This window comes from Rutilus rutilus, assembly GCF_951802725.1.
Source record: "Rutilus rutilus genome assembly, chromosome: 11".
Taxonomy (NCBI): domain Eukaryota; kingdom Metazoa; phylum Chordata; class Actinopteri; order Cypriniformes; family Leuciscidae; genus Rutilus; species Rutilus rutilus.
Genome location: NC_140216.1, coordinates 42,649,367 through 42,661,685, shown reverse-complemented (window position 1 = coordinate 42,661,685; position 12,319 = coordinate 42,649,367). Strand labels below are relative to the sequence as shown.

The 12,319-nt window shown below is 38.0% G+C and overlaps 1 protein-coding gene across 1 annotated transcript in view; it reads right to left on the bottom strand.

Moving 5' to 3' along the window:
• Positions 1-10,236, bottom strand: part of LOC311300296 (NLR family CARD domain-containing protein 3-like) — a 28,052-nt gene extending 17,816 nt beyond the window's left edge. Inside the window, exons 1-7 of the mRNA XM_084424523.1 lie at positions 10,108-10,236; positions 8,518-8,589; positions 8,065-8,181; positions 4,224-4,283; positions 2,346-4,139; positions 1,998-2,171; positions 1,495-1,668 (exon numbers count right to left, since the gene is read on the bottom strand). Of these exons, the coding sequence (XP_084280649.1) occupies positions 1,495-1,668; positions 1,998-2,171; positions 2,346-4,139; positions 4,224-4,283; positions 8,065-8,181; positions 8,518-8,567 (2,369 nt within the window). The 5' untranslated portion in view covers positions 8,568-8,589; positions 10,108-10,236. The remainder of the gene's footprint in view (positions 1-1,494; positions 1,669-1,997; positions 2,172-2,345; positions 4,140-4,223; positions 4,284-8,064; positions 8,182-8,517; positions 8,590-10,107) is intronic.
• Positions 10,237-12,319: the final 2,083 nt, after the last annotated feature.

Genomic DNA, 12,319 nt, shown 5'->3' with positions numbered 1-12,319 from the left:
CCTTCCTAGTTGCTCGTGTTGTATATCGTTGTTGTCATTGATTAATTTGAATTAAAAGGTGTGTTAATGTTCTTTAATATAGGAATGTGCACATTTTATGCAAAATTCCATAACTAAAGGAGGAAGCAGAGATGTTTAATATTGGTAATATCTGCGTGTGTGCACAAAGTGATTATGTTAGCGTGGTTATTGCTTCATGCTTAGGAAGGGAGATGTAATGTATTGTCATTATGGCAATGTTTCTTTAAGGGGTGCCTCAGCCTCTGTATTTGTTGTTATGACTCCTCCTACTTTGTATGTGCACGTCAGTTCTCAGTTAAAAGAACAGTGAGCATGGCTCGGTACTGAAGCTGTGTCGGTCACATTATTTTAACACCATGGGTGCCCAATCCTGCTCCTGCCGATCGACTGTCCTGCACAGTTAACCCTCCAACCCTAATCAAACACACCTGAAGCAACCAGTTAAGGTCTTCAGGATCACTTGAAAATTAAAGGCAGGTGTGTTTGATTAGGGTTGGAGATGAACTGTGCAGGACATTTCAGAATGTTTCAAATTAAAAGCTCTCAATTCATTTCAAAATAAAACATTGCTGCAAAAACATTCTCGTACTTTTATTTTGAAGGCAAAATCACTAAAGATAAAGTGATTGTGAGTAACTTGCTATCATGACAGATCTATTTCAGAACCAGCCGCTATCAAAATAATCAGGCTGCGGTCGTGGACCAGATGTTATTGCTGGCGGTCCAGTTTTGGCACACGGGCATAGTTCGAATTACAGGGGGTATTGGAGGGGTCCGACCCCCCTAGATGAGACATGGACCCTCCCAAAAGGGATGAAAATAATAGTTTGGGGGGGTACTAAAAAAAAAAAAGATTTCCAAACCCTCACTCCCCATTGGGCTGTACCATTTCTCTGGTACGTTCAGACTGTGTTCTTTGCTATGGTTCTTTGATATCACTTCACTAGCTGTCAAAACGTACGTACCGGGTACGGGCGCAAGCGCTGGTGTATCAGCGAAAAATTAAGAAAAGTGGCTGAATCAACTTTAATCTCTGCCTATGGTTTTGACTGCCATGTGTATCATCATGCATTGTGCTTTGTGGTAAATGTCATGAGCAGCTCCAGGGCCCCGCAAAGGCTTAACTGCCCTCAACCAAATCCTAATCCTACCCTAACCCTATAGTAAGTACATGTAGTTGCTTAATATTACTCAATACTTACATATATAATTACACTCTAATAATGACACCTTAAAATCAAGTGTTACCAAATATTCCATTTTTATGCAAGTACCCAAAACATATCTGCATATGAACACGGTTGTCACATCTTTACCTCATTCAGTCATGTTTATACTATCATTAATATTGTAAAATGATGTCAGACACATAGGAAAGAATCTAATGAAAATAAAAGCAACAGTCCCATTAGTAAGTGGATTTTTTGTATGATAATCATTATTTACCATATGAGACATTTTATACAATCTTACCCGAGTATCTCCAGTTTACAGTGAGAATCCTGCAGTAGATCAGAAAGCTGCTTGACTCCTGAATCTCCTACTTTATTTCTATACAGATCCAGTTCTCTCAGGTGTGAAGGGTTTGATCTCAGAGCTGAAGTCAGAGCATCAAAACCTTTATCTGTAACACCACAATCCCACAACCTGTAGAGAACAATGACACTCTTCAGTCTCTCAGTTCAGGAAACACTGATATAAATGATATGATATATATGAATTTCTCCTTTCTCCTCAACATATTTGTATATGAAAGAAGTTGTCACCTCTTCCCATCATCCAATCATGTTTTTGACTTGTAAAAACTATCAAAAGTAAAATGATCTCAGAAGGTTTGTAAAGAATCCACTGAAGATTAAACATCATTTTCAGTTACTTGATGTTCAAAAAAAAATTCTATATTTTATGTTTTTATATCATTCATTATTCACCACAGGAGAAAAACAGACGACATTGAGACTTTTATAAAATCTTACCTGAGTATCTCCAGTTTACAGTGAGGATCCTGCAGTAGATCAGAAAGCTGCTTGACTCCAAAATTTCCTACTTTATTTCCAGACAGACTCAGTTCTCTCAGGTGTGAGGGGTTTGATCTCAGAGCTGAAGTCAGAGCAGCACAACCTTCATCTGTAACACTACAAGAACTCAACCTGTAGAGAACAATGACACTCTTCAGTCTCTCAGTTCAGGAAACACTGAAATAAATTATATGATATATATGAATTTCTCCTTTTACAGTATTGCTTTGGTATGAAAGCACATGCTAAAAATCACAAATATGATCATGTTTTATCAGTGTAATGATTGTTGTTAGTGTGACTTACTGAACTGATCTGGATTCTTTAACCACAGGCAGAAGCTTCTGAAGAACTTCATCTGCTGTATTTTGTGCTCCAATAAACTGTTTTAGATTAAAAACATCCATCTTCTGCTCTGATGTCAGCAACACATAAACCAGAGCTGACCACTGTGAAGAGGGGAGTTTGGTTTCTCCTATTTTTCCAGATTTCAGATAAGCTTGGATCTCCTGCATCAGTGAATCATCACCCAGTTCATTCAGACAGTGGAACAGATTGATGGATCTCTCTGGAGAGCGATTCTTCCTGATCTTCTGTTTGATGTACTGAACTGTTCTCTCTTTGTTGTAGGAGCAGCTTCCAGTCTGTGTCAGTAGTTCTCGTAAGAGAGTCTGATTGGACTCCAATGAGAGACCCAGAAGGAAACGCAGGAAAAGGTCCAGATGTCCATTCTTACTCTTGAAGGTCTTATTTACAGCTCTCTGATGCAGCTTAGATAATGAATGGTATTTCTTCTGGTTTAAAACCTTATACAACAGACTTTGTTTGGTTTTGCCAAACACATTTCTCTTCTTGTTTGTAAAATAACTGTGTGCATATAGAGCTGCTAGATGTTCCTGGATGCTCAGATGAACAAAGCAGAAGACTTTCCCCTGATACAAGCCCAACTCCTCTCTGAAGATCTGAGTGCACAATCCTGAGTACACTGATGCTTCTGTCACATCAATGCCACACTCTCTCAGGTCTTCCTCATAGAAGATCATGTTGCCTTTCACAAGCTGCTGGAAAGCAAGTTTCCCCAGTTTGAGAATCATGTCTTCATCTTTCACTCTCTTCTTATAGTCCTTCTCATGTTTGATGTTGGTCTGAATGATCAGGAAGTGTGTGTACATCTGAGTGAGAGTCTTGGGAATCTCTCCTCTCTCTGCTTCACTCAACACCTCCTCTAGAACAGTGGCTGAGATCCAGCAGAACACTGGGATGTGGCACATGATGTGGAGGCTCCTCGAGGACTTCAGGTGTGTGATGATTGTATTGGCCAGACTCTGATCACTGATTCTCTTCCTGAAGTATTCCTCCTTCTGTGGCTCATTGAAGCCTCGTACCTCTGTCACTCGATGGACACACTCAGAGGGGACGAGATCCGCTGCTGCTGGTCTGGAGGTGATCCAGATGAGAGCAGAGGGAAGCAGATTCCCCTCAATGAGGTTCATCAGCAGCTCGTCCACTGAGGCTAATTCAGATATATTACACAGTTTCACTTCGCTCTTAAAGTTCAGAGACAGATGACACTCATCCAGACCATCAAAGATGAACAACACTTTATATTCATCACTGGATATTTCCATTTCTTTAGTTTCTGGGAAAAAGACATGAAGAAGATCTGAAAGACTGAGTGTTTTGTCCTTCATCAAGTTGAGCTCTCTGAAAGGAAGTGGAAATATGAGCTGGACGTCCTGATTCTCTTTCCCTTCAGCCCAGTCCACAATGAACTTCTGCACAGAGACTGTTTTTCCAATGCCAGCGACTCCCTTTGTCAGCACAGTTTTGATGGGTTTGTATTGTCCAGGTAAAGGTCTAAAGATTTCATTGCATTTGATTGGTGTGTCCTCTGTTGCTGCTCTCCTGGATTTTGTCTTAATCTGTTTCACATGATGCTCATTATTGATCCCTCCACTTTCACTCTCTGTGATGTAGAGTTCTGTGTAGATCTCATTCAGGAGTGTTGGGTTTCCCCGCTTTGCTGTTCCTTCACACAGACACTGAAACTTCTGCAGCAGATTTGATTTATATGTGCTTTGGACCAGTTGAGAATCATGACTGAAAGAATAAATTATTAGATTACAACATAAATGAATGTAGTAAAAGTGATAGTAAAATATCTTTATGACAGAAATGTTGTACCTCAGATTAGATGACATGTGTCTTCCTGTAAATGTTCCTCGAGCCTCCATTGACTGTTCACTAATTATAGACAAACATGGACAGAACAGAGACAATACAACAGAGTCAAGAAAACAGAGACAAGAATTCATATAGGGTCAGTTTGTGTCGCCTCAACCAGAGGTCCCTGGATAAACATATTAATTTTGAGTTATTTTTCTGGTAAAATAAATAAATAAATAAATAAATAAAGAAGAAAGTAAATATGTAAGACGTTGCCCTTGGTAGAGATTGAACCAGGGTCTCTGGTGATCTAAGTGTGAGTGGTTACTCATTGAGCTAACTGACGCGTTCATGTAACATGTAAGGTTGGTGCTGCCAATAAAGCATCTAAAAGCTGTCACAAAGAACCGGCAAAAGTAATGATTATGAATATGGCAAATATAGCAAGGAGACATTTTAATTGTTTATTAATAAACAAGTGTTTTCTGATTCGCGATCTTCGCAGTAGTGAACGCGCCAGAGAGAAATGCACATTTCATACGGATTACATAAGCAGAGAGTAGTCTTTTTTCTTTCGTTTTGAATTGTTCTGTTTAAAAGTAGACATTTCAAGCTTTCTATATATTTCTCAGGTCTGTGAAGCAAATACCTTATACGCTGAGTTTCGGTTAATTTATGAGACGAGCTCCAGTTCACGTGCCGGCGCCTCCGTGTCATGATTATCTATTTTCTACTATATTTATTTATTAAATCCAGGCAATTGGTTGATGAAAAGTTGATTAAAATTAAGATACAATTAATAAAAAACGAAATTCACTTTAAAGAAAGACTTTGTGCTTTCTGTTTGAGGTCTATGTGAAAGTTTTAAAGTCGCTTTCAGAGCGGTCATGTCCGTAACGGAGAACTGTCACGTCCGTAACATTGTTTTTTTCCTCATAAATGCAAACACGAAAAATAAGATCAAAATAATATTTTATGTTCTGTGGAGGCCAACCCTTCGTCATACGGTGGGCAGTATTACTTTTGTTTTGCGCTGTATAATTCATAGAATTACTAAAATATTTTGCCACCTAAAAGTTTTTGTGTCACGTCACATGTGTATTTCCCTCATATTAAATATAAAACGCATGTGTAGACTGACATTTTTCTTATGACTGGACTCCTTTATGAAGGGAGTATGGATATATAAACAGACGTTTTAATATATTGGTATTAAATGCATTTTCTGAGAATTTATATTTCAAGTTTTGACTGCAAATGTCACGTCCATAACGCTGGAATTGCCCAATTTTAAAGAATTTATCCTCAACTAGTTATTTGGTGTAGGTCTATGTATTTTATTATGTTAACTTCAATAATACTAATAGTAATTTAAAGATGTGGTAGCCCTACATGTTACACATCATACTCCACTGTTATGGTGGCAATTTCAGTAGATTTACTCACTAACATTGTTGTGGAAACACAATAATCATGAAAACTAAAATATAGTAGTATCGTAAACATTTCATTGGCGTTCTGTTCTGACATGATGCACTTTTTCTGAACGTGTACTGAAGTGCGCGCGCACTGTCAAACAGCGCCAAACTGGATTTTTGTTGGGTCAGACCCATCTGATAGCGATGGGGGGCCAAGACCGAGAGAGCTACATGGAGCTACATGGATTAAATATGCACCAAACAAGCCACTTTGAAATGTTAATGTTTTCATGAATACAAAAGATGGGTGACCCTCCCCCTAGACTAAAAAAATCGTCATTTTGCGTCATCGGAGGATTTTTTGGCCAGAGGCTAAAGACTACAGCCAGTAGTAGGGGCTGTCCCGCATGTTTTTAACCCGCCCATAGGAGGTGGGATCTCACTCACAGAATATACACATAGTGTCAGCCATCTTTTTTTGGAAGCTAAGCAAGCAGGCTCTTGTTCTGTGGAGAAAGCTGAGTAGTAGGGGTTACCATCCTCTTTTTCCCGGACATGTCCGGCCCTCGAGATCATCCAAAATGTCCGGGATTCTTTTGCTTTTCTGCAGTCGCCATTCATTGTTTACATGCACACCTTTTGTTTCAGTCTAACTGAATTCATTCTGATTGGTGAATCTGAATGTAGTGTTTACATGAACGCTAAACAAGTGATCGGTTGATGTGCATTTTAACATTGCTAAGAAAATTTCTGCTCCTCTGTGAGAGATAGCTGTAACGCAGTTCAGATGTTATGGGAAGAAGGAGGCGGGAACAAGCGAACATTCAGACATTTTTAATGCTAAAAATAAAACAAATACAAAAATGAAAGTATAAGCCAGCAGCCCCTCGTGGACGACTGCTGGCCACACAAAACGGGAACAAACATCACATTAAAAAAATCAGGCCTGTTCCTCTCTCGCTCTTCACTGTCGTCGCTCCTCCTTTATGCTTCCGCTCCTCCGTGAGAGATACGAGACCGGTGCGTCGCGCAGGTGTCGCTCTTCAGTAATTACGCCACCGGCCTCATGCTGCTCTCTCACGGCCCTCGGCCTCGTCCTGATCGCCACAATAGCCTACGAGACCGCTTCGTCTCACAGGTTCCGCTCATCAGTAATCACGCCACCGGCCTCGCGCCATTCTCCCACGACCCTCAGTCTCATCCTGCTTCACAGTAAACATGATGAATGGCGATTGTAGAACGCAAAAGCCGAATCCCAGACATTTTGGGTGATCTCGAAATCCTGGGTTGACTCGTCACGGAGACTCACAAGTAGCCTAGCCTTTTTGTTTAACAAACTGCGCTCTCTTACTGGTAGGCGTGGCTTGGGAGTGGCCTCCTAGGGCAGCGAACCAAGTGCATTGTGGGAGTTGTTGTCTTTCATCCACATAAGCCAAAAATACATTTTCTGGCTTTTCTCAGTCTAGAAAGCTCCAAATTCAAAAATAATTTCACATTTCTTCTACATAAATGACCCATTTTAAATACAAATTCATCTTTCCAGAGGTGAAGTACACCTTTAATAAAAGTATTGAGCTTGAAGGTCACGTCTTTGTTCTTCTGTCAAGTACTGGTTATTTGAACTTGTGTTGCTGTTAAGTTATTTCCGTGGGTATAAAACCCCGGTGGCGTAGTCGGGATCAAGTGTGACCTTTGGGTAATGCCACGGTTACACATATAATTACTGAAAAGTTTCCACAAGTTGTAATTTCATTCTATACAGTCATTTTTTACAACCCGAATTCTGGAAAAGTTGAGACGTTTTTTTAAATTTGAATAAAATGAAAACTGAAAGACTTTCAAATCACATGAGCCAGTATTTTATTCACAATAGAACATACAGTAGATAACATAACAAATGTTTAAACAGAGAAATTTAATTTTATTACGTTTGCTGGTGCGCTGTGGTGAGATTTATGCGTGCGTTTGCGCGCTGCTTAGGCTATGTAATATACAGGCAATTAGACTTGTTATGATTTATGGTTTATTAATATAAATGCGCGATTAGTCGACTAATCGCTTAAATGAATGACTATTAGTCGACTAGAAAAATCTTTAGTCGAGGGCAGCATTAGTATTGACAAGAAAGACCTAATAACTGAAAACTAAAATGGTCAGATAGAGTAAATAAAGTAATGCTAATAATCAGACGATATGAAAGGGCATCTTACAGTGCTGGAGACACAGACTCGAGTCAGAAGATTCACAGTCACTCATATTGTGACAGACGAACACACACTGTTCTGCTCGAACACTGCAGTCTAAACATTCATCTATAAGACGAGCAGTTTCACATCGTCTGTCAAAAACTGTAGTGAGTGTGTTTCATTTATTGATAGAACATTTCTGGAGTTTGTGAGTCCTTTGTAAACTCTGCAGCTCTGTCTCAATAAATGTTGTACCTCAGATCAGTTGATGTGTGTTTTCCCTCGAATTTCCCTGGCTCTTCCATAGACGTGTCACTCTTCATGGACACACGGCTGGACTCCGGTGAGATTGATCTGTCACCCTTAAATTGACTTTAATAGAATAGAGATAATAGAGACAAGAATCAACTTGGCTGATTTAACATGAAAATAAATCCCACATGAGAAGGTTGTCTATTAAGACAGTGTGTTGAAGAGTGATGAGACTGTCCAAGGATAATGTCATATATCATCTAGCTGTCTACTGTATCTGTGTGTCTTTGGACAGTGTTTAAAGACCCTGAGTGTCTCCAACTACTGTATATCCCGCACCAGAATATGATAGAGACAACAGATCACTATACCAACCCTGGCAAACACACACAACACCCTGTTATGTGCAGAAAATGAGTCTTCTATAACATTAACATCATATGAAGATTGAAGTACCTGAATCCTGGAGAAACATCTCCATGTCTGAATGTGTGTGTGTCGTCCATGATTCATTCAGTCTTCATGGAGCTGCTCGAGTAAGAGAAACACTCATTCACACACACTCAAATACAATACATTACAAAATTATTTGCAACTTTGACAAGTTTTTTTTCAACAATCTTGATTATGTATGTTATGAAGAAATATAAAAACAACACTAAAGTCTCATATTTGTATTCTCTTTTTTTTTTATCATGACATTTTCCCCCATAATGTTATTGGTAAAATAAATAAATAAATAAATAAATAAACTTGTGATAATGATAATTGCAAGAATATGATAAACACTTTAAAAAAAAAATATATATTACATCTGGTGTGTTAGTATAAAACTTTTAACCTGGTGGAAAAATATGAATCATTTACAGCACAATAAAATAATTGAAAAATTGAAAACAAAAAGACCATTATACTTCTGGTTTATAATTTGATTTGGGATCATCCAAAAAAAAATTAAAATGACAAAACTTGCAGGTTCCCTAGTTTAATTTGATGTATCACACACACACACACACACAAAAAAAAATGTATTCAGGACTTTTTTCTGATTATTGAGGCCCAAAATGACTGAATTTCCTCCTGCTTTTCCAAAACATTGTTTGCGCTGAATTTTGATAAGCTAATGTCACTTTCCCCGCTCATGTTAACATTTTAGCATTATTTTATGTATATAAGAAATAGAAATATCATGTCTGAACAGACGGAGAGGGTTGAAACACGATTGGACAATGTTCTTCTACTGGACCCACAAATACTGCTGTCACGTTGTGTGTTTTGTATCTTATTCCTTGTCCTTGTCTGTCATGTGATCCCCTGTTCTAGTCATGTGATCCTCCCATGTATTCCCTTGTCTGTCATGTTGACAATGAGTCATTGTTTAATTGTTCACAGGTGTCCCTTGTCTTGTCATTAGTCTTTTGTGTATTTAGCCCTCATGTCCTGTGCCTTTGTTGAGTTTTGAATGTTCCAGTAACGTTGTGATTGTTCCATGTCCTAGTTCCTAGTCCTGTATTCTAGTCTATGTTCGTGTTCCAGTTTTAGTTTTGAATTTTCATGCCTTTGCTTTATGTTTGATTATGTTTGGAATTAAACTTGTACTTTGGTTCTTTTCAACTTACCTTGTTACAACTGCAATAAAAGCACTTATAAACTACAAACTGATAAAGTGTCTATAGCATGCTATATTTGTTTATTTCCTTAATAAAATGTTTCCTTTTTTCATTTTCTTTAAATATTTAATTAAACAGATTAAAATCATTAACAGAATAAATTCCAACAATGTAAACTGATGTCCATGTTTGCTATTTCTAGAAAGCCCTCCTCATCTGATGTTATTCTGGTATTGAGGCAGGTTGTCACAGAACTCTTTATACTGGACATTCATTTACACAGACAATTATAATCAAACTACATGTTCAACAAAGACTATTAGTATTTGAATAATAAGACCAAGAACTTTATTACATTAAAAACTTTAACTATGTTACTTGTAAGTGTAAGTATTTCATGGTTACTTAAGGTAATGAAAGGCTTTATTCGTCTCACCTGAAGACTCTCCTTGATCAGAATCAAAGGTTATAGACACAGATTCTCAAATCCCTGTAATCATCACTAGACACTTTGATGCTCTATTTCACTGATTCAAAGAATCTTAATTCTGAGAGTAAAATGGAGTCGATAAGAATGTGGAAGTTGGGAAATCTAGTATCACTTTCATTCTGCTATAAATCCTGGTTGCCAGATCTGCTCGAGCTCATATCATCCGTTTCATACATAGTTCAGTTGAGAAAGGCTACTAGTGCTCCAGATCTGACAATGTAAAATTGTAAAAACTTGCTCATTTTGTCCTTTTCATACACAGTTCATACACATGAAATTGTGTCTGTTCGAATCTAAAAGCATAAGCTCTGCAATATCTGTCTTAAAATCAGCTCTTGTATCTCCTCTCTGTATGATTCACAGACATGACTCTAGTTTTCACTCCAAAGTGCAGGAGAAATATTATTTATAATTCGTTTTACATATATTATATGTTTACATATAAACTTGTGCATTTTTAAATGTTTCATAAAAGTGCAAAATGTCAAACAAAAACTAGGAAAGCAATATTTTATTTTGTGTGCAGCATTTTCAGTGTACAGTTCTTCTTTTCTTATTCAACATGACATTTAAAATACAATCATTCTTTTTTTATTCCCAATTATGGTTACATTTTTTTTAGAAAGGAATGGACACAAAACTAAATGGACCAAATGGAGATTGTTGAATATTAGAGTGATGAAGGCATTATGAGTTTAAGATAATGTATTTTAATTAATGAACGAAAAAAATCATTAATTTACTTAAAAAAAAAATAGGTGCTGCATGTTAGATGCACTTCAAGAGTATAAAGTATAATGTATAAATAAATGTAAATATTTTCCATCTTGTGGTTCTGATGATGAATGCAGTGTGTTTGTGGACATGAAGCAGTAATACTGTAGTCCAGCATCTGATCTCTAAAGAGCTTCATGGGTAAAGATGGCGCTAGATTACTGTTAAACAGCCTTCAGGTCTGAGATCAGAACTGTGCAAAATACACACATGCTTTCATTTAGATTTGGCACAGCAGGTTTTAGCTCATATCGGTCTCAGATGGTGATGGATTCATCATCTAGTGTCAAAGCTGCTCAGATCCTGGAGAAAATATGAGCGGAGCCCTTTTCTGCTCTTCTTTACTGGAAAGATCTGCAGCTGAACAATACACACATTTGTGTGGTTTTCATGCTAGCTCAAGAAAATAGTTTATACTATGATATCTAATATTTATCACATGGGATTGTAAGTAATGTGAGAATATGTGTGTAAAGTGTGTAATATCTGCTCTTTTCTCATGTAAAACTGTGAGTGTTCTGAACACAACATAGAGACAGTGCAGTCGAGCGATAGTGTCCCCCTGAAACATGTCATCCAGGCATATCGAGCCCCGGGACAAAACATCATCTACAGAAAGAGAAAACATCCCAGCATCACTATCAGCATCAGAGAAGCTCAGAGCCGCAGTATCAGCTGATGACACATGGTGGCGCTGTTCTACAGCAAAACACATCTGCATTAAAATACACAGTGGAGGACAGAAACACTGGAGCTGACAGCCAGTCCAGCATTAAAGAAATATTATGTTTCACTCAGATATTTTTCAGCAGCTTCAACTCTGTTTGAGAGCTCCAGATTGCAGGAACAGGCCAATGATGAACTGGACAGAGAGAGAGAGAGTCCTGCGGTCAGTGTGTGATAGTGACGCTTGTTCTTACCGTTATAATGGAGTCTGGGTTTGGAGAAACACATGAGGAAATCAACAAACAAACTATGAGCATATAGGACAGTCAAATCTGAATTATTCATAATTTTCACATTTATTTCATCCTGTTTTTAATAATGTAGCTGAGAAAAATCAAAGCTATTTATTTGCTCTCAGTACATTAAGAGCACATTGCTATAATAACATGGACACACAAACCCCATCTATGTTCCTGGTAGCAAATTCCTCTTAAACATCATTAAGAAACTGAAGGAATGGAGGAGAAGATCTGGAAGACCAAGAACATTTTCCACTAGAACTGCTTGTAAACTGGTCAGGATCACAAAACTAAAGGCCCAAATCACTGCTAAGGATCTGCAGGAGATTGAAATGGCACAGGAGTCGAGCTGCACCGGTATTGATCACACACACATCATCTGCATGTAAGAGTCATCAGAAAGAAACCTGACCTGTGAT